General features: G+C 39.1%; 3 protein-coding genes across 5 annotated transcripts in view; 1 reads left to right on the top strand and 2 right to left on the bottom strand.

The window, feature by feature from the left end:
• Positions 1-23,193, bottom strand: part of HS1BP3 (HCLS1 binding protein 3) — a 642,583-nt gene that overhangs the window by 114,535 nt on the left and 504,855 nt on the right. The window lies entirely within an intron of this gene.
• LDAH (lipid droplet associated hydrolase) overlaps positions 1-23,193 on the bottom strand; it is a 147,842-nt gene that overhangs the window by 46,506 nt on the left and 78,143 nt on the right. For 2 of the 3 annotated variants that reach the window (XM_050754596.1, XM_050754597.1), the window contains one exon: positions 20,920-21,154. The exons of the other annotated variant lie outside the window; for it this stretch is intronic. In XM_050754596.1, coding sequence (XP_050610553.1) covers positions 20,920-21,154 — 235 coding nt within the window. The remainder of the gene's footprint in view (positions 1-20,919; positions 21,155-23,193) is intronic. 3 annotated transcript variants of the gene reach the window in all.
• Positions 12,749-14,419, top strand: LOC126934130 (uncharacterized). The gene has a single exon (XM_050754600.1). It carries the CDS (start codon positions 13,550-13,552, stop codon positions 14,144-14,146), a length of 597 nt encoding a protein of 198 aa, XP_050610557.1. The 5' UTR covers positions 12,749-13,549; the 3' UTR covers positions 14,147-14,419.

The raw sequence follows: 23,193 nt of genomic DNA, 5'->3' as shown, positions 1-23,193 counted from the left end.
CCCTATGTCTCTGTGCTATGTTTTTCTAGTTAGGTAACTGAAAGGAATTAAAATATCAATTTGGGGCCGGGCGCGGTGGCTCAAGCCTGTAATCCCAGCACTTTGGGAGGCCGAGACGGGCGGATCACTAGGTCAGGAGATCGAGACCATCCTGGCTAACACGGTGAAACCCCGTCTCTACTAAAAAATACAAAAAACTAGCCGGGCGAGGTGGCTGGCGCCTGTAGTCCCAGCTACTCGGGAGGCTGAGGCAGGAGAATGGCGTAAACCTGGGAGGCGGAGCTTGCAGTGAGCTGAGATCCGGCCACTGCACTCCAGTCTGGGCGACAGAGCGAGACTCCGTCTCAAAAAAAAAAAAAAAAAAAAATCAATTTGGCCTAACTAATGAAAAGACCCTAGAATATTTTTCAAAGTTAATTATTTTGACCTGTTACACTGCTGAACTAAGACATATTTTCTTTTAGCTTTGATCAGTAAATCAATTTAGGTGTCTCAGTGAAAAGCCTATTTTTCATGAAGTGGAAGAACATATAAAGAAAATACAGAGTAGCAAACATTCCAGAATTAAAACTGAAGAAAAAAATCCATATATGTTCTTTAAAAACACATTTAATACAACCTAGTTAACAAAATGACATTGATGAACACGGTGGTAAAGTTTATAACGTATGCTAACTGATGTAGGGCTACTCTGCTCTGAATGCTGGATAGGAAATGACATTTCACTCACTCATGATGGAGAAGAACGCTAATGCCACAGAACTCAAGCCTACAGGAAAGGATGTGCCATCTCTGCCAAAAGGGCAGCAGGATTTGAAATATTTGAATATTTTGGTTCCTAGAATTTTTCAGAGCTTACAACAACAACAACAAAAATGTGTGTATAAACTAAAGGATACAGAAAACCAGTTTCTATCTAGATAGGGCAGGATTTATTATCCACTGTTTGGACTAGCAAACTTCCTCCATTTGTTTCTGTAAGATTTCTACTGAAGTACAGACATTACATAATGTGCAAACACTGCAAAGCCTCCTAAAAGGCATGCTGGCAGGTTAAAAGGTCGTCGTCTGGATGACAGTCAAGCCACAGAGAAACAGGTCTATGGGGGCCAGGGGGAAATATCCAGCTGGACCAGATTCTCAGCTGGGAATGATCTCTGACCTGATCTTCTTTTCCCTTGATAACCCCTTTTTTCATGTAACCACGAAAATTATGCCGATTCAAGTAGCTGGTATGAACATTAGTTATGTCCACTATTCATGCAGCGTAAACTCTAGCAGAGCCCACTAATCATCTCCCAAAGTTAGGGTCTTCTGTTGGGTGTTGCTCTCAGTTGGAACCTTCTGTTTGTAGGAAGCAAGGTACTAGGAATCACCAAAGTGATGGTGAGGGCAAGCCTGGGCGAAGGCAGTTTCTGTGAGGGTTATTGCAAGAGGAGGCAGGGGTGGCACTACAGATCTAGAGGGAAGAGGCTGGCTAGGATATCTGAGATGCTTCCTTAATGATCAGCCTAGTCACTACTAGGAAGTGAACTATGAATTCAAGTAGGGAATGAACCAATAACCCAAAGAAGAAGGAAGACACGTAAACTATTGCCTCATTTTCCTTTACCTGAGGTTACACAGACGGGGTAGGTTATGGGGGAAAAAAAATCAGAGACCATTGAAGTAGTGGTTATTTGGCTATCAGAAGGCCAGATTAGAGCCAAGGGATTAAAAGATCAGAAAAGGAAAGGATGTGAGAAATAGGAGGGCTGTGCTCCAAAAGTTTGTTTGCTAGTTTGTTATTTAGAACAGAAATGAAGAAATGTAGCTGAATGTTCAGTCTGATTTTCAAAATGTATTTCATATATCAGGGTTGTGTGAGAAAGGAAGCCCAGGGTTCCTCAAGCAACAATGTAGTATAAAGCTCTGGTTGCCTTGGATTGAGGAGGGAAATATGGCTTATGCCTAAACTGTCCTGCTCCCTGCTGCCTAAACTTGGGTCTCCTGGAAGATGCAGCAGGAGGTCAATTATTGCAACTAAAAGGAAGAGTCCTTTCTTCAAGTGCAGCTTTTGGAGCCTACTTTTCCTGAAGTATATATAACTCTGATGCAGAAAACGTGGAAAAATACCTTTACATAATGTCCTGTTTTAATTAAAAACATTAAACACTTGATTATATGTTTATATTATGTATTCACTAAATATACCATTAAGAATAATTTGTCATAGCTAGACTTTTCATATATAAATTTTAAAAATGTATAAAATTTATATCCCATGTCCTGATTTGGATTTAGAAAATATTTCTAAAGAGGCATAAGTTCAGCTGCATATCTAATGGTGTCCTCAGCCCTGGGACTCTGGGTCCTCAACCTTCTCAGTGTCTCAAGGACAAGAAGCTCCTAATTCACGCAGTCAGGATGAGGGCAACACCTATCCCAGGGAGGAAAGTGGTATCCCTAGCTGGAGAATGCTTTTTGTTTTAAGATAGCTTTTATTTTAAGATAGTTGTAGATTTACATGCAGGTGTAAGAAATAATATAGAGAAATCCATGTATTTTTTACCCAGTTTCTCCCATGGTAATATCTTACAAAACCACAGCATAATATTACAGCCAGGATATGTATGCATATTTTTTAAAGAGACAAGGTCTTCCTCTGTTGCCCAGGCTGAAGTGCAGTGGTGCAATCACAGCTCACTGTAACCTTGAACTCCTAGGCTCAAGCGATTCTCCTACCTCAACCTTCCAAGTAGCCAGGACTACAGGTGTGTGCCACCATGCCTAGCTAATTTTTTTTTTTTTTTTTTGAGACAGAGTCTCGCTCTGTCGCCCAGGCTGGAGTGCAGTGGCACCATCTCGGCTCACTGCAACCTCCGCCGCCCGAGCTCATGCCATTCTCCTGCCTCAGCCTCCCAAGCAGCTGGGACTACAGGCGCCCGCCACCATGCCCGGCTAATTTTTTTGTATTTTTAGTAGAGACGGGGTTTCACTGTGTTCGCCAGGAATGGTCTTGATCTCCTGACCTCGTGATCCGCCCGCCTCGGCCTCCCAAAGTGCTGGGATTACAGGCGTGAGCCACCGCGCCTGGCCTAAATTTTTATCTTTAATTTTTAACCCCTGGCAACCACTAATCTGTTCTTCATTTCTATAATGTTATCATTTCAAGAATGCTATATAAATGGAATCATACAGTATGTAATCCTTAAGGGTTGCTTTTTTTCCACTGAGCATAATTCTCTGGAGATGGACACAGGTTGCCGTGTATATTAAAAGTCTGTTCCTTTTTATTATCAAGTAGAATTCCATGGTATGGGTTGATCACAGTTTGTTTAATAATTTACCTACGGAAACTACCTCTGGGTTGTTTCCAGTTTTTGGCAATTATGAATAAAACTACAATAAACATTCATATATTTAGGTTTTTCTGTGACACCAGTTTTCATATATCAGGGATGAATGCTGAGGAGTGTAACTGCTGGGTCATAGGGTAGTTGCATGTTTAGGTTTTTAACTGTCAAATTGCTTTCCAGAGTGGGTGCACCATTTTACATTGTCAGCAGTAATGTATGAGTGATCCAGTTTCTCTGCATCCTTACCAGCATTTGAGGTTGCTATTTTTTTTTTATTTTAGCCATTCTGATAGGTGTGTAATGATATCTCACTGTGATCACACTCAGCTAGTCTTTGCCTAGTCCCAGATCCTGATCCTGAATATCTTCTCCCTTTTTTCTAAAAGGATTGTAGTTTTACAATTTATATTTAAATTCATGACTCATTTAGAGTTAACTTTTTTATAAGGTGTAAGGTTTAGAGTTTAGGTCAAGGTTCATTTCCTTTCCTTCCTTTCTTTCTTCTTCTTTTTTCTTTTCTTTTGGCCTAAGGAGAGCCAAGTGCTCCAGCAAAATTGTTGAAATGGCAATTCCTCTTTTATCAAATTGCTTTTGCCCCTTGTCAAAAACCAGTTGGGCACATTTGTGTGGGTCTATTTCTAGGTTCTCTTCTCTGTTCTATTGATCTATGTATTAATCCCTTTAGCAATATCACAAAGTTTTGATTACTATAGCTACATAATAAATCTTGCAACCAGACAGACTCACTCCTTCCACTTTATTCTTTTACAAAACTGTTTTAGTAATTCTTATTCCTTTGCCTTTCCAAATATATTTTAGAATAATCATGTCAATAGCTACAAAAAAATCTTACTTGGATTTTGACAGCAACTATGTTTAATATGCGTATCAATTTAGGAAGAATTGATATCTGATATGGTTTGGATTTGTGTCCTCACCCAAATCTCATGTCCTCAATGTAATCTCCAATGTTGGAGGTGGGACCTGGTGAGAGGTAACTGAATCATGGGGATGGTTTCTCATGATTTAACACCATCCCCCTTGGTGCTGTTATAGCAATAATGATTGAGTTATCTCAAGATCTGGTTGTTTAAAGTGTGTAGAACCTCCCCCACCACTCTCTCTCAGTCCTGCTCCTGCCATGTTAGACACCTGCTCCCAATTTGCCTTCTGCCATGAGTAAAAGCTACTTGAGGCCTCTGCAGAAGTGGATGCTGACATGCTTCCTGTACAGCCTGTGGAACTGTGAGCCAATTAAACCTCTTTTCTTTATAAATTACCCAGTGTGAGAGTACATTAATACATGTTTACTACGTTGAGTCTTCCAATCCATGAACATGGTATGTCTCTCCATTTACTTAGGTCTGCTTTTGTTTCTTTATTAATAGGCTTCATTTTCAGCATATAATTCTGTATATGTTTTTCTAACTTTATGCTTAACCATTTAGTTTTTTTGACTGGCTATAAATGGTATTATATTTTAAATTTTGGTTTCTATTGCTAGTGTATGCAAATAATATTGACTTTTGTGCTTATCTTGTATCCTGTGACATTGTTGAACTTGTAGTAATTCTCAGAGTTTGTTTTTGGTATATTCCTTGGGATTGTCATTTTTTTTCTTTTCTTTTCTTTTTTTTTTAATCATTTGATAAATTTTTATTCCCTGGCAGAGCCACAGAACCATCCTTGGGATTTTCTCTACAGACAATCATGCCATCTACAAACAAGAGATTAATTTCTTCTCTTCTGATCTGTATATCTTTTATTTCCTTGCCTTGCCTTACTGGACTGACTAGAACTTCCAGCACTATGTTGAATAGAGTGCTGAGAGCAGACATCTTTGTCTTGTTTCTAGTCTTAGAAGAAAAGCATTCAAAATATTTTTTTTCTGCATCAGTTGATAGAATCATATGGTTTATCTTCTTTAGCCTGTTAATATGCTAGATTATATTCATGGATTTTTGAATACTATACTAGCCTTGCATCCCTGGAATAAATCACATTTGGTAATAGAATAGTATATAATTCTTTTTATATATTGCTGAATTCTATTTGCTAATATTTTATTAGAGATATTTGTCTCTATACTCATAGGGGATACTGGCCTGTATTTTCTTCTTTTTTTGTATTATTTTTCTTTGGTTTTGATATTAGATAATACTAGCTTCAAAAAGTGAATTGGGATGTGTTTCCTCCTATTTTCTATTTAAAAAAATAGGTAGAATTGTGTTAATATTTCTTTAAACATTTGGTATAATTCTCCAGTGAAATCATCTGGGCCTCTAAATGTCTTTTCTGGAAGTTTTAAAATTACAAATTGAATTTCCTTCCAAGTTATAGGGCTCTTGAAATGATCGATTTCATCTTGGATGAGTTGTGGTAGTGTGTCAACATTTGAAGAATTGGTTTATTTCATCCCAGTTGTCAAATTTATATGTGTAGAGTTGTTCACAGTAGCCTTTACTACCCTTTTGATGTGTGCAGGCTCTATAGTGGATATTTTCTATTTCATTTCTGATATTGGTAATTTGTGTCTTCACCTGTTTTTTCTTTGTCAGTCTTGCTAGGGGTTTGTCAATTTTATTACTCTTTCAAAGTAGCTACTTTCTCGTTTCATTGATTTTCTCTATTGTTTTTATTTTCAACTTTTTTGGTAGAGACAGGGTCTCACTATATTGCCTAGGCTGGTCTCGAACTCCTGGCCTTAAGCAAACCTCCTGCCTCAGCCTTCCAAAGTGCTGGCATTCTAGATGTGAGCAACTGCTCCTAACCCTAATTTCTATTCTTGCTATTTCTTTCCTTTTCATCCTTTTGGGATTACTTTCCTCTTCTTTTTCTGGGTTCTTGAGGTTGAAGCTTAGGTTACTAGGACTTTTCTCCTTTTCTAATGTAGTCATTTCTCACAACAGCATACATTTTTGTCTCATCACTGTTTTAGCTGTGTCCCACAAATTTTAATATGCTGTATTTCCATTTTAATTCAGTTTTATTATTAATTATTACTAATTTTTTTTTTTTTTTTTTTTTTTTTTTTTTTTTTTTTTTTTTTTTTTAGCTGCTTTCACTCTGTTACCCAGGCTGGAGTTCAGTGGCATGATCATATCTTACCGCAGCTGTGGTCTCCTGGGCTCAAGTGATCCTTCCATCTTAGCCTGCCCAAGAAGCTGAGATTACAGGCCTATAACTCCATGCCTGGCTAATTTTTCTTTTTCTTTTTTTTTTTTTTTTGAGACAGGATCTCACTTGGTCACCCAAGCTGGAGTGCAGTGGCACGATCTCGGCTCACTGCAGCCTTGACTTCCCAGGCTCAAGGGATCCTCCTGCCTCAGCCCCCAAGTAGCTAGGACCTGTTACAGGTGTGTGCCACCATGCCCAGCTAATTTTTGCATTTTTAGTAGAGATGGGGTTTCATCACGTTGCCCAGGCTGGTCTTGAACTCCTGGACTCCAGTGATCTGCCCCCTTTGGCTTCTCAAAGTGTTGGGATTACATGCATGAGCCACAGTGACTGGCCAATTTTTAAATTTTTTATAGAGACAGGGTCTCACTGTGTTGCCCTGGCTGGTCTAGAACTCCTGGGCTCAAACGATCCTCCCACCTGAGACCCCCAAAGTGCTAGGATTACAATTGTAAGCCATAGTTTTATTATTTACATGTAGTATTATTTGAATTTCTTTGTAATTTCCATTTTTTGACTCATGAGTTGTTTAGAAGTATGTGGTTTACTTTCCAAGTATTTAAAGATCTAACTTTTGTTATTCTGTTGTTGATTTCTAGTTTGATTCCATTGTGGTCACTGAACATGCTCTGTATGGTTTCAATGATATTAACACGTTGATATCAATTCTGTTTTGGGTGGAGTGTTCTACAAATGCCTATTAGGTAATTTTCTTTGCACTGAAATATACTTTATCTGATATTAGTAAAGCTATTACTGGTTTCCTTTGCTTATAAATGTTTGCATAATATACCTTTTCCCATCTTTTTGCTTTCAACTTACTTATATTGTTATATTTAAACTAAGAGTTTTGAGGACAGCATGTAATTGAGTCATGTTTTCTAATCTACCCTGCCAATTTCTTTTAATTGTATATTTAGATCATTTACATTCAATATAATCATGGACCATCATTTTATTATTTGTTTTCTGTTTGTTCTCTGTCATGTCTCTGAGTTCTTTTTCTGGCCTTCCAATCAATGTGTTTCTAAATATAGAATTCCATCTTGATCTATCCATGGTGATTTTGAGTATCTGTTTTGAATACCATTTGAAACGGCTGTTCTAGGTGCTACATTACATATATACATGACTTATTACCATCTACATGTGGTTGCATCTCACAGTTCAAGTGTAGAAACCTTACTTGCCATTATGTCCTTGTGCCCTCCCCCATATATAAAATCGTTGCCCTAAATATTTCCTCTGTGTACATTTAGAACCATAAGATATGGTGCTATAATTTTTGCTTTAACTGTTAAACATAATTTAGAAATCTCAAGAGAAGAAGAAAGTTGTATTTGTTCACATTTTACCTTATTCACTGTTCTTTCTTTTTGATGTTCCCAGATTCCTTCTTTTATCATTTCCTCTCTGTTGAGAGAACTTCCTGCAGTTATTCTTTTAGGATAGATCTAATGGTGACAAGTTCTTTTGGTTTTTCAACATTCGAGAATGCTAAATTTCCCCTTCTTTCCTGAAAGATACTTTTGCTAGATATAGAATTTTGGATTGATAGTTATTTTTGTTTTGCATTTTGTGATTTTCCTTTGGGTCTCCATGGATTCTGATGAAAAACTAGCTGTCCTTCAAACAGACTTTCTTCCATGAATAATGCATCGCTTTGCTCTTCTGGCTGCTTTCAAGAGATTTTCTTTGTTTTAGTTTTCAAAAGCTTGGTTATGATGTGTTTTAGTGTATATTTCTTTGGGTTTATTCTGTTTTAAGTTCATTCAGCTTCTTGAATCTGTAAATTCATATCTTTTGCAAAATTTGGGGGTTTTTAACCACTATTTGTTTGAATACTTTTTCAGACCTACTCTCTATTTCTAGGACTGGTGTTATCACAAATGTTAGATCTTTTTTTTTTTTTTGAGACAGTCTTGCTCTGTTGCCCAGGCTGGAGTGCAGTGGCGTGATCTCAGCTCACTGCAAGCTCCGCCTCCCAGGTTCACGCCATTCTCCTGCCTCAGCCTCCCAAGTAGCTGGGATTACAGGCACCCGCCACCATGCCCGGTTAATATTTTTTTGTATTTTTAGTAGAGACGGGGTTTCATCATGTTAGCCAGGATGGTCTCGATCTCCTGATCTTGTGATCCACCTGCCTCAACCTCCCAAAGTGCTGGGATTACAGGCGTGAAAATGTTGGATCTTTCGTTGTAGTCCGACAGGTCCCTGAGGTTCTGTTTCTTTTTTTCCCCTTTTTAGTCTATTTTCTCTCTGTTGGGTAATTCCTATTGATCTAATCTCACATTCACTGATTCTTTCCTCTGTCCCCTCATTTTATTGTTGGGTCTAGCCATTGAGATTTTAAATTTGTTCTAAAATTTCCATTCAGTTTTTTTTTTCAATCTTCTCTTTCCTAAGATTTTCTATCTTCTCATGAGTTTCAAACATGTTTATTAATTGATCATTAAATAATTTTTATAATGGCTGCTTTAAAGTCATTGTCAGATAATTCCAGTATCTCTGTCATTTTGGTGTTGCCATTGATTTTTTTTTTTTCCACTCAAGTTGAGATTTTATTAGACAAGTGATTTTCAATTACAACATGGACAATTTGAGTAGTATGTTATGAGATTCTGGATCTTATTTAAACGTTATGTTTTAGATGTTTTTTTCATTATGGCCAGGTAGGGTAGACTCTAAGTTACCCATCTGACTTCTGTTAATAAGGAAGGAGACCACCCCTTATATTGTCTTAGGCCCAATTTCTGCCTCCAAAGAAAGAAAAAGTAAAAATGAAAAGGCAGAAATGAAATCCACAAGCAGACAGCCTGGCGCCACACCCTGGGCCTGGTAGTTAAAGATCGACCCCTAACCTAATTGGTTATGTTATCTATAGATTACAGACATTGTATAGAAAAGCACTGTCCTGTTTTGTTCCGACTAATTACTGGTGCATGCAGCCCCCAGTCACGTACCCACCCCCTGCTTGCTCAATCGATCACAACCCTGTCACGCACACCCCCTTAGAGTTGTGAGCCCTTAAGAGGGATGGGACTTGCTCACTCGGGGAGCTCAGCTCGTGAGACAGGAGTCTTGCAGATGCCCCTGGCCGAATAAACCCCTTCCTTCTTTAACTCAGTGTCTGAGGAGTTTTGTCTGTGGCTTGTCCTGCCACATTTCTTGGTTCCCTGACTGGGAAGCGAGGTGAATGACGGATGGTCGAGGCAGCTCCTTAGGTGGCTTAAGCCTGCCCTGTGGAACATCCCTGCAGGGGACTCCAACCAGCCCAAGCAACACGGATCCTGAGAGCGCTCCCGGGTAGGCATTTGCCCTGGTGGGATGCCTCGCCAGAACAGTGTGTGGCAGGCCCCTGTGGAGGATCAACACAGTGGCTGCACACCGGGAAGGAATGGGCACTTGGAGTCTGGACATCTAAAACTTGGTAAGACTAGTCTTTGAAACTTGCCCACTCTGTTTGAGTGGAAGCGTGGCCTGATCACCCATGGTGTGCCTTTATCGGCACTTTGGTTTTGGTTTTGACTTGGTTTGAATTGCTTGACAGGACCGGTCTTGGGAACTTGCCCACTCCATTTGAGTGGAAGCACGGCCTGATCACCCACGGTGTGCCTGTACTGGCACTTTGGTTTTTGTTTTTGACTTGACTTGGATTGCTTGATACTTTGGTTTTGTTTTTGACCTGGCTTAGATTTCTGGATATTCTGATTTTGGTTTGGTGCAAACGGCAAAAGTGTGTGTATGCCCTTTATACCTGTTCTTTGTTTTGTGGTGTGTGTGTGGTGTCAGCGTGGTGTTTTGTCTCGAAGAAGCAGAGGTCAGGCACAAATAAGCCCACCCTACTAGGAACTATGTTGAAAAAATTTCAAAACAGAATTTAAAGGAGACTATGGAGTACTGTGACACTAGGAAAACTTAAAACTTTGTGTAAGATAGATTGGCCAGCATTAGAGGTAGGTTGGCCCTTAGAAGAAATCCTGGACAGGTCCCTTGTTTCAAAGGTATGGCACAAGGTAACCTGTAAGTCAGGGAACCCAGACCAGTTCCATATATAGACACTTGGTTACAGCTGGTTTTAGATCCCCGTCCCCAACACACAGTGGTTGAGATAACAGCAGCATAAGTGGCTGGCAGAGGCAAGGAAAGACAAGCAGAGAGAGAAAGGAAAGAGACAGAGAGGAAAAGAGGCAAAGAGAGAGAGGAAGAGACAGACAAAGAGGGAGTCAAGGAGAGAGAGAAAGAGAGAGGCAGAGAGAGAGAAGAGACAGAGGTAAAAGGAAAGTTAAAGAGAGAGACAAAGTCAAAGAGAGAAAGAAAGAGATATACGAGTAGTTAAGAAAAAAAAAGTGTACCCTATTCCTTTAAAAGCCGAGGTAAATTTAAAACCTATAATTGATAATTGAAGATATTCTCTGTAACCCTATAACACCCCAATACCACTTTGTTGTCAGTGTAAACAAGGGTGTATCCGAAAGCACTGAGGCCTTCCAATCAAACATTCTTAACCCAGTAACCCACGGATGGCCCAAATGCATTCAATCCGTAGTGGCAACTGCTTTGCTAACAACAACAACAAAGTAAAAAAAAACAAAAAAATTTTAGAGGAAACCTCATTGTGAGCACACCTCATCAGTTCAGAAGTATCCTAAGGAAAAAAAAGCCGGGGGGCAGAATTTAAATAAAAAGAGTATTATATGGTAAATTCTTGTCCTGAAATAAATTAACTGGTTGTTTAAAGAAAGAAATATTTGTTGTAAGTCAGAAAGTTGAGGCATGTCGAAGAACTGTCTGCAAAAGTCATGAAACAGAAAAATGTTACAAAAAAGAATTTATGCAAAAAATATCGTATAATTTAAAAGTAACTAGGCCTCCTGAATGTAAAACTACTGAAAAAAAAAAGTTTATGTGCAAGGTGTATAAGAAAAGTAAAATATACCTTTGGTGAAAGGATTATAAGGAGGCATAAGAATGTATATTTTTACTTACATTAAAAAGTTTAAAAAATATTGTTTTGAAGGTTTAAGCAAGTTTTAAAATGTTAATTGTAAAGAAAATTCTGTGTGTAAACATATTAGCTAAAGTTAAAGAAGTATCATCCAGTTTTTCTGTGAACTGGACATTAAAGTAAAAGCATAACAGGTGTTTCTTAAAGCACCAACCTGCTCTTTAACAAAAATTATAAAAGTTTAAAAAGAGTCTATAAAATCTTACCTTATGGTCAAACATTAAAAATTAGATAAATATGTCTACAAGGTTTTATTAAAATTAGGTTTAACATTAATAACACACTAATATAAAGATAAAATTTAGTTTATCTGGTATAAAAATCATATGAGAAGCATTGTTAAATATAAAATAGTATTTGGCTTTCTTTAGTTTAAAAACTAATAAAAAGAGGTGCTAAAGGAAAATTCTCAGTAAAAAGGCACTAAGGACTACAAAGTCCACTGCCAAGGTCCCTATATTTAAAACAAAAGGTCAGTTTCTTAAAAATTATATACTTGGTTTATCTTCCACTTTCCTTTCTCAAAAACTAAAAGTCTTTTAGCACATGCACCATCCCTAGAATTTCTGGTAAACCAGCACCAGCCTGAAGATCATGTTCTCATCAAAGGGTGGAAAGAAGAAAAACTTAAGCCAGCCTGGGAAAGACCCTACCTTGTGCTGCTAACCACCAAGACTGCTGTTCGTACAGAAAAAAAAAAAAAAAAAGAATGGACTCATCACACCCAAGTCAAGAAAGTGCCAACCCCTCCAGAGTCATGGGCCACAGTCCCGGGGAAAACCCTACCAAACTAAAGCTAAGAAAAATTTAACCCTTTTCATCTATTCTATTACTCTTTTTCCTTTCCTCGTTCTATTGCTGACCATCTAGTTATTAACATAACCAAGTCAATTTTGCCTCAAACTATTGCATTTAATGCTTGCCTTGTTAGTATCTATGAAGACTTGCCAAGTCAAAGACAGCTTTCTACTTCAGAAAAGTACTTCTGTCCCTTTTGACTCTCCTCAGACTGGGCATTAGTAAACTAGGACCATTTAATCCAGGGAGATTTCGATAAAGACCCCAGTGCCAACCAGGAGTCTTGCCCCCCAACGTAGAGCTTACATGCCATAGTTGGTCCAACGTTCTGTGGACCACTAAAAAGCAAGGATGGACTGCCCCAACCGGTTTCTGTAATTTCCTAAAACCATACATTCATTTTACTAGAAGATCATAGAAGTTAAAGGCTTAAAACAAACTTTAGCAATTAAAACAGGATACCAAGATGCAAATGCATGGTTAAAACAGATCAAATATTCCATCTGCATGTTAAACAAAAGCAATTGTTATGCTTGTGCACATGGCAGGCCAGAGGCCCAGACTGTCCCCTTTCCACTAAGGTGGTCCTCCAGTCGACCAGGTGTGGGCGGCATGGTAGCTCTTTTCCAGGATTCTACAGCCTGGAGTAATAAGTTGTGCCAAGCTCTCTCTGCCATATCCCAAAGTCTGGCACCCTGCAGGTCAGCCCCCAAGGGCCATCCAGCTTCTGTCTCCCAACACTAAGTTCACTTCGTGTCTCTCATGACAGGGAGGAAACTTAGTATTCCTTGGAGACCTGAAAGGATGCAGTGAGCTTAAGAATTTTCAAGAGCTTATCAATCAGTCAGCCCTTCTTCATCCCTGAGCGGATGTGTGGTGGTATTGTGGTGGACCTTTACTGGGCACTCTGCTGAATAAGTGGCATGGCACTTGTACTTTAGTCCAATTGGCTATCCCTTTCACCCTGGCATTTCATCAACCAGAAGGAAAAAAAATAAGACATCGTAAAGCGAGAGAAGCCCCTTATAAGTCTTTCGACTCTCATGTCTATTTAGATGCAACTGGAGTCCCACGAGGAATACCAGATCAATTTAAAGCTTGAAATCAAATAGCTGCAGGATTTGAGTCAATATTTTAGTAGGTGACAGTTAATAAAAATGTAGATTAGATACACTACATCTATTACAACCAACAGAAATAAGCTTTTCATAAGTTAAAAGAAAAACTCATGTCGGCCCCAGCCCTGAGGCTACCTGACCTGACAAAACTCTTTACACTCTATGTGTCAGAAAGAGAAAAAATGGCAGTTGGAGTTTTAACCCAGACTGTGGGGTCCTGGCCAAGGCCAGTGGCCTATCTCTCAAAACAACTAGATAGGATTTCCAAAGGCTGGCCCCCAGATCTAACGGCCCTAGCAGCAACAGCTCTGTTAGCACATGAAGCAAATAAACTAACCCTTAGACAAAACCTGAATATAAAGGCCCCCCATGCTGTGGTAACTTTAATGACTATCAAAGGACATCATCAGTTAACAAATGCTAGATTAACCAAGTACCAAAGCTTGCTATGTGAAAATCCCCACATAACCACTGAAGTTTGCAACACCCTAAACCCCACCACCTTGCTCCCGGTATCAGAGAGCCCAGTTGAACATAACTGTGTAGAGGTGTTGGACTCAGTTTACTCTAGCAGGCCCAATGTGCGAAACCATCCTGAAATATCAGTAGACTGTGAGTGGTATGTGGACGGGAGCAGCTTCGCCAACCCCTGCAAAGTGACTGTGAAGAAGACGACAAACCGTGCTCCAGTCACACGCGGAAGCTGACTGGTCCATGCACAGCCGAAGCATGAGAAAACTCATCTCAGGACTCATTTTCCTTAAAATTTGGACTTTTATAGTAAGGACTTCAACTGACCTCAGACTGAGGACTGTTCCCAGTGTATATATCAAGTCACTGAGGTAGGACAAAAGTTTGCTATGGTCCTATTATTTTACGGTTATTTTAAGTGTACTGGAACTCTAAAAAGAACTTGTTTGTATAATGTTATTCTACACAAGGTATGTAGCCCACGAAATGACCAACCTGATGTGTGTTATGCCCCATCTGAGCCTCCCATGACCACAGTTTTTTTAAAATAAGATTAAGGACTGAGGACTGGTGGAGGCTCATAAATGATACGAGTAAAGTGTTAGCCAAAACAGAAGAAAAAGAGGTGCCCAAACAAGTCATCTTAAAATTTGATGCCTGTGCTGTCATTAATAGTAATAAGTTAGGAATAAGGTGTAGTTCTCTTAATTAGAAAAGAGGCTATATGACAGAAAATAAGTACATCTGTCATAAATTAGGACTGTGTGGAAATAAATGTAAATACTGGTCTTGTGTCATTTAGGCCACTTAGATTAAAAAAAAATGAAAAGGATCCAGTCCACCTTTAGAAAGGAAAAAATGACCCTTCCTGTACTAAAGGACAATGTAACCCCTTAGAGCTAGTAATAACCAATCCCCTTGATCCTTGCTGGAAAAAAGAGGAGCATGTGACCTTAGGAATTGATGGGGTTGGACTGAATCCTCAAGTAAATATCTTGGTTCAAGGAGAAGTTTATAAACGCTTTCCTGAGCCAGTGTTTCAAACTTTCTATGATGAACTAAATGTGCTAGTACCAGAAATTCCAGGAAAAACAAGAAATTTGTTTTTGCAATTAGCTGAGCATGGAGCCCAGTCTCTCAATGTCACTTCATGTTATGTATGTGGAGGAACTGTAATAGGAGATCAACGGCCATGGGAAGCCCGATAATGAGTACCTACAGATCCAGTTCCTGATGAATTCCCAGCTCAAAAGAATCACCCTGATAATTTCTAGGTCCTAAAAGCCTCAATTATTGGACAATACTGCATAGCTAGAGAAAGAAAAGAATTCACTCACGCTGTAGGATGACTTAGTTGTCTGAAACAGAAACTGTATAATGGTACCACAAAAACAGTCACCTGGTGGAGTTCAAATCACACAGAGAGAAATCCATTTAGTAAATTCCCAAAGCTGCAAACTGTGTGGACCCACCCGGAGTCCCGCCAAGACTGGACAGCCCCCACTAGATTATACTAGATATGCAGGCGTAGAGTTTATGCCAAATTACCTGACCAGTAGGCAGGTAGTTGTGTTATTGACACTATTAAACTATCTTTCTTCCTACTGCCCATAAAAACAGGTGAATTCCTAGACTTCCCTGTCTATGCTTCCTGCAAAAAGAGAAGCATAGCTATAGGAAATTGAAAAAATGATAAATGGCCCTCTGAGAGAATCATACAATATTATAGGCCTGCTACTTAGGCACAAGACAGCTCGTGAGGATACCAGACCCCCATTTACATGATCAACCAAATCATACGGTTACAAGCTGTCTTAAAAATAATCACTAATAAAACTGGCAGAGCCTTGACTATTCTGGCCCGGCAAGAAGCTCAGATGAGAAATGCTATCTATCAAAATAGATTAGCTCTTGACTGCTTGCTAGCAGCTGAAGGAGAGGTCTGTAGGAAATTTAACTTTACTAATTGCTGCCTACACATAGATAATCAAGGGCAAGTAGTTTAAGACATAGAGATACGACAAAATTGGCACATGTGCCCATGCAAGTGTGCCATGGATTTGATCCTGGGGTCATGTTTAGAAAATGGTTCCCAGTGCTAGGAGGATTTAAAACTCTTATAATAAGAGTTATAATAGTAATAGGAACCTGCTTACTGCTCCCTTGTTTGCTATCTGTACTTCTTCAAATGATAAAAAGCTTCATCGCTACCTTAGTTCACCAAAATGCTTCAGCACAAGTGTACTATATGAATCACTATCGATCTGTCTTGCAAGAAGACTTAGGTAGTAAAAATGAAAGTGAGAACTCCCACTATTGAGTGAGAGTCTCAAAGGCGGGGAGTAAAGGAGGAGACCATCCCTCATATTGTCTTAGGCCCAATTTCTGCCTCCAAAGAAAGAAAAAGTAAAAACTAAAAGACAGAACTGAAATCCACAAGCAGACAGCCCAGTCCCACACCCTAGGCCTGGTAGTTAAAGATCGACCCCTGACCTAATCGGTTATGTTATCTATAGATTACAGACATTGTATAGAAAAGCACTGTGAAAATCCCTATCCTGTTTTGTTCCGATCTAATTACCGGTGCATGCAGCTCCCAGTCACGTACCCCCTGCTTGCTCAATCGATCACGACCCTCTCACGCTCACCCCCTTAGAGTTGTGAGCTCTTAAAATGGACAGGAATTGCTCACTAGGGGAGCTCGGCTCTTGAAACAGGAGTCTTGCCGATGTCGCTGGCCGAATAAACCCCTTCCTTCTTTAACTCAGTGTCTGAGGAGTTTTGTCTGAGGCTCGTCCTGCTACATTGACACCCAAGGGATGAAGGGGCTCCTTATAGCTGCTGAGTAGGGAAAGCAATTCTGACTCTGTACTAGGCTTCCACTGTTACCATCTTGGCTGGGACAAGTGGGAGTCCCTTGTTACTTCTCCCACATGACCTTGACTGATAACATGGGGGTAGTGGTGATGGCAGTCCCATTACTGCAGGGCAGTGATGAAAGTCTTTGCTCTCTACTCAGCCTCTTCTGGGACAGTACCCGAGAGCAGGGAAAGAGAGGGGGTGCTTCATTACTGCTGGGGAGAGGGTAAAGTCCACTCAATCTCTGCAAGCATGGCTGGAGATGGCTGGAGTAGAGTAGAGCAGTTACTGTCTAAAGGTTTCTTTTAGAAAGTATTAAAGACCAGAGGCCAGTTGCGGTGACTTGTGCCTATAATCCCAGCATTTTGGAAGGTCAAGGTGGGTGGATCACCTCAGGTTAGGAGTTTGAGACCAGCCTGGCCAATATGGTGAAACCCCCTCTCTACTAAAAATACAAAAATTTGCTGGGAGTTGTGGCGGGCACTTGTAGTTCCAGCTACTTGGGAGGCTGAGGCAGGAGAACTGCTTGAGCCCAGGAGGCAGAGGGTGCAGTGAGCCGAGATTGAGCCACTGCATCCCAGCCTGGGTGGCAGAGTGAGACTCTGTCTCAAAAAATATATAATAATAATAAAGAAAGAAAGTATTGAAGATCAGAATATACTGCCGCAAAATGACTGTAGGGGACCCAAAATATACCATCCCTAAAGATGCCTCTTGGGCAAAAAGATTATTTTAAACTGAGTATTTTGAGAAACTGGAGACACAGGAGAAGCTCTAAAAATGGAGAAGTTCCCTTTTTAAAGGGAAATTCACATCTATAAAGGACATTTCCATTCGAATCGGTGTTTTCCTCTCTGTACCATGAAGGATGACTCTAAATCACCAGGGACTCTATTATCAATGCAAAGGGCACCAACCTAAATCTGCATAAGAAACTTTTGTCTTGTGTACAGTGCTTTTCTTGGTTACCTCCCATTACTGACTTCTTTTCTTTGTTTTAGTTGAAGTATTTAGTATTTAAGTCTGAACTCAGAAGCCACCTCTTTGAGATTTATTCATTTCTCTGGGTATCTCCCATGTACATATGAAATACAATGTTAATAAATTTATATATTTTTCTTGTTAATCTGTCTTTTGTAACAAAGATCTGCTCCAAGTAAGAACTATACAAGGTAGGGAGAAGACTGTTTTTTCCTGCTCTATGAAACATTGCTCCTTTCCCGGTCTTTGGGCTAGAGAGAGTAGGCTTTTGTTGGGGCCTTTAAAAGTCTCTACTCTTTGGTGTGTCTGGGTTGCTGGCTCCACACCTAGGATATGTGTGATAAAAAGAAAACCTACGGAACTCACCACTGTGTTTGTTGCTGGGGTCCCAAAGTCCCTACATAGCCTGCTTTCTATTCTCTACTTTGTATAGTCTTCTTAATGTTGTTTTATAGATAATATCCAGGGTTTTTTGTACTTAGCAGGAGAAATAGTGGAAAGTCCATTTACCCTATCTTCCTGGAAGCAGAAATCCCAGGAGGAAAATGGAATCCATAACTGAAGAATGCTTTATAAAATCCATTCTACAAGGCAAAAAGAAAATGACAGAGAGCAACAAGGGGCTAGGAGGGACAAACAAACCTGTAAAGAGAAGTAAAATGATCTTATCAAAGTATATGTGGAGAATTTTACATATATTTGCCAGAATTTCAAATGCTGATTCCATTGGGTCTCAAGTAATTTCCAAAGGTAGACTGGCTCTAACTCTTGATTTAATCAACATCTGAAAATCAATGAGGGGAAGTAACTAAATGGAAGCCACAGAGTGACTCTAGGACAGAACCAAAATGAGAGTTGAGGGTTTCTGACTTCCTGTCAGTATCATTTTCACCAGTAGGCATCTGTTCCATGATATTGTCAGAGGCATTTGAACCAGAGAGGCTTCATTTTGAGTGTGGGCTAGGAAAATAAGGCTGAAACTTGCTGGACCGTATTCTCAGAAAGTAAGGCATTCCGAGCCTCTAGATGTTTAAAGTTAAGGGAACAAATTAATAATGTTTACCAAAACAGACTCAGACTTGGGAGTGTCCAGATATCCTGATATCTGGAGAACAAAGGCATTCCTAATTTTGCTTCAAAGATAGTAATATCGATTCTTGGGCTGGGTGCGGTGGCTCACGCCTGTAATCCCAGCACTTTGGGAGGCTGAGATGGGTGGATCACGAGGTCAGGAGATTGAGACCAGCCTGGCCAGCATGGTGAAACTCTGTCTCTAAAAAAAATACAAAAATTAGCTGGGCACAGTGGTGCTTGCCTGTAGTCCTAGCTACTCGGGAGGCTGAGGCAGGAGAATTACTTGAACCTGGGAAGCAGAGGTTGCAGTAAGCCGAGATCGTGCCACTGCACTCCAGCCTGGGTGACAGAGTGAGACTCCATCTCAAAATAATAATAATAATAATAATAATGATAATATCGAATCTTGCAAAATATAGTAATTAAGAAAATTAATCCTTTATCACAAACTTGTAGCAGAACACATCTCCCTATATATACAAGCGTTGTACCTGGGGTGGGTACATCCCTCCTCTTATTTTCAGGAATATCCTACTCTGTCTACGGAGGAGCTATTCTTTCACCACTTTACTCACTTAATAAACTTGCTTTTGCTTTGCACTGCAGACTCACCCTGAATTCTTTCTTGCACGAGATCCAAGAACCCTCTCTCAGGGTGTGGATCGGGACTCCTTTTCTGTAACAATATGGTGGACAGATGAAGAGTTGGACCAAATGGTCTTTAAGGGATATTTCCAACTTCAACCTCTGGCAATTTCCATGACTGTCCTTAGCCCTTGCTTCCCCTCTTCCTATCTCATCTTTTTTAACCACTATGCTAAGGCTATATTAAAGAATGGAAATTGGGGGGAAAATGGAAGGGGGAAAATCTATCAATAGGATAAATATACTGAATTTTGTATTTGTGAGGACTGCTTCTTGTTACATATTTAGAAAAATACCTCCCATATGAACTGCAGCTGTACAATTGAACAGGCAGGGCTGTTAACTTGTTTCTAGTTCATTACGCATGTGACCTTATGGCATTCTTAATACAGCTGAGCATGGAAAACTTTATTCAGGAGTCCTGCTGTTATCATTAACTAGGGCAACAGCAGCAGCTATGGTGAAAGGAAATGCAATACAGCAGCAGAATGCCTGGGCTTCAACACTACATACTAGTTGTATAACTCTGGGCAATCATGTAACCTCTTTGTACCTCAGTTGCTTCATTTAAAAGGGGGACAATAGCAATACTAAACCTTATTAGTTCTTTTGAGGATCACAGGTAAAAGCTTAGAAAGTGCCATTAGCTACTGCTGCAACTAATTGTTACTTCATTCATTGGAGGTCTGTTATAAATAAAATACCAGATAGAAGCTTTGCATATTTTATCACATCTAACACTAGAATAACATTTGAAGTATGGGGTATTGTTATCCCCACCTTATAGATTAAGAAACTAGGATTACTTTATTATGAAAGTCATTTATAAATATAGTATAAAATAGTATGATCTAAAACGATAAATTACATTTTAAAACAACTTTTGAAGCCAAAAAGTAAAGTCACAAAAACATTTACTAGCATATTCATAAAATACAATTAGCAAAGCACCCAGTATTAAAATACATTACCATGACAACTATCTATTACTTCTATGATTTAAATTCTCCCAAAACATTTAAAGAAGGAAAATAAAAACAACCTGTTAACTCTACAAGAGTATTAGGCTTTGTATCCTTCTGCTGTTTTTTTGTAAAGTACTCCCACTGAGCTAACAGGCATACCCAGGATTCCTGTAGGGACTCCGTATATACTATATACTATGTACTATGTGCAGAACAAGTGTTTCTCACCATCCTGCAGCTAGAGTGAAGAATCGGAAACGTAAGATAAAATTAAAACTTGATGAGGCTTTTCCGTCTAATTTCTCATGTAAAAATTCCCTCATTCTATTTCTAATTTTATTTATTTCTAGTTTTAAACTTTTGGAAGAGAAAAATAAAAAACTAGTAAATAATTGCTTGCTTGATATTTGTCCACTGTCAGAGAGTATTGTGTAAACACTTTGTGATACAAGAATAAACATATACATTTTAAAATCTGTGCTTACCAAGGCAGAATGGTTCTAATACATTCAATGGCGAAAATTCATTCTCCAGGTTCATTAATTGAAGGCACCTTCTGATTAGCAAGGACTTGATTTTCTCAGGACACGGTTTCAATAATAAGTAGCCAGTAACATAGAGAACATATCGAAACCAGCACAAAAGTGGAGTGGCAATTCTGCCATTGGGTGACTCAGACATTCGTTCAATTGTTGGAAACAGCAGAAAGGCGCGAATTACCTACAATAAAGAAGCATACTTTGATGAGGGATTTTCTTAAGGGATAGGTCCATTACTTATTGTTTCTTCTGTACAGTAATGACAAATGACTGGGTTTTAGGATGACTAGAGATCTGTTCAGACTGAGAAGAACCACCACTCACCACCCTCTCAGCCCATAACGAGGCAAAATCACAGCTCACTGCAGACTTGACATCCTGAGTGCAAGTGATCCTTCCACCTCGGCCTCCCAAGTAACTGGGACTACAGTTGTGCCCCACCATGCCTGGTTCATTTTTTATATTTTTATAGAGACAGGGTCTCCCTATGTTGCCCAGGCTGGTCTTGAACTCCTGGGATCAAATGATCCTCCTGCCTTGGCCTCCCAAAGTGCTGGGATTACACACGTGACCCACCATGTCCAGGTCCCCTCATTTCTTTTTAATGCTAAAAAATATTCTATCATCTGAATGTACCATAGTGTATTTATTCATTCACCTACTGAAGGAAATACTGGTTGCCTGTAAGTTTTGGCAATTATGAATAAAGCTGCTATAAATGTCCGTGTGCACTAAGTTTTCAACTTCTTTGGGTAGATATCTAAGAGCACAATTGCTAGAACACATGGTAAGAATATATTTAGTTTTGTATGAAATCACTAAATTGTCTTCCAGGTGGTTGGACTATTTGATTCCCACCAGTAATGAATGAGAGGTGCTCCATATCCTGCTGTTTCTATATCCTTTTCAGTATTTATTGTCAGTGTTCTGAATTTTGGCCATTCTAACAGGTATGGCGTTATCCCATTGTCTTTTTAATTTACATTTCCTTGATGCCATATGATGTGGAGCATCTTTTCATGTTTATTTGTCATCTGTATATCTTCTTTGGTGAGGTGTCTGTTAAGGGTTTTGACCCATTTTTAAATAGGTTTTATATTTTTCTTATTTTGAGTTTTCTGAGTTCCTTGTACATTTTGGATTTGTCTTTTATCAGATGTGTCTTTTCAAATATTTTCTCTCAGTCTATGACTTATCTTTTTATTCTCTTGACCCTGCTTTCTGTAGAAGCTTTTAATTTTAATGAAGTTCAGCTTATCTGTTATTTCTTTCATTGATTGTACCTTTGGTTTGTATCTAAAAAGTCATCATCATATCCAAGGTCATCTAGGTTTTCTCCTATGTTATCTTCTAGTCATTTTATAGTTGTTTCATATTTAGATCTATAACCCATTTTGAGTTAGTTTTTGTGATAAGTATAAGGTCTATGTCTAGATTCATTTTCTTGCACGTGGATGTTCAGTTGTTCCAGTATCATTTGTTATAAAGACTGTTTTTGCTATACTTACTATGCTGTGCAATATATCCCAAAGGAAAAAACTGTATTCCTCCTAATTGAGGCTTTGTACCCTCTGACCATCCTCTCCTCCTTCTCCCACTGCCCACCACCCCAGACTCTAGTAACCACCATTCCACTCCCTGCTCTGTAAGTTCTATTGTTTCAGATTCCACATATATGTGAGGACATGTGGTATTTGTCTTCCTGTGTCTGGTTTATTTCACTTAACATAATATTCTCCAGCTCCATCTACATTGTTGCACATGACAAAACTTCTTTTTAAGGCTGAGCAGTATTCCATTGTGTACACACACATTTTCTTTATCCATTCATCTGCTGATGGACACTTAGGTTGATTCTGTTAACTTTGCTATTGTGAAGGGTGTTCCAATGGACATGGAGTACATACATCTCTGATACATTAATTTTATTTTATGGCATGATCCTGGCTCATTGCAGCATCTCATAAATTTTGATAAGTTCTGTTTTCATTTTCATTTAGTTCAAAATTATTTCTTAATTTATCTTGAAATTTCTTTTCTAATCCATGTTTAATCTCCATGTATTTTGGGACTTTCCAGTTATCTTTCCTTTATTGGTTTCTAAATTCCACTGTGGTCTGAGAGCAGGCATTATATAATTTCTATTCTAAATTTGTTAATGTGTGCTTTACGGACCATAATGTGGTCTATCTTGGTGAATGTTCCATGTGATCTTGAGAA

The sequence above is a fragment of the Macaca thibetana genome, chromosome 13, assembly GCF_024542745.1.
Source record: "Macaca thibetana thibetana isolate TM-01 chromosome 13, ASM2454274v1, whole genome shotgun sequence".
Lineage (NCBI taxonomy): Eukaryota > Metazoa > Chordata > Mammalia > Primates > Cercopithecidae > Macaca > Macaca thibetana.
This window is presented reverse-complemented; position numbering and strand designations above follow the sequence as displayed.

Excerpts from the sequence above, each read along its gene's own strand:
- LOC126934130 (XM_050754600.1), top strand. The coding sequence starts at position 13,550 with ATGTCGGCCCCAGCCCTGAGGCTACCTGACCTGACAAAACTCTTTACA.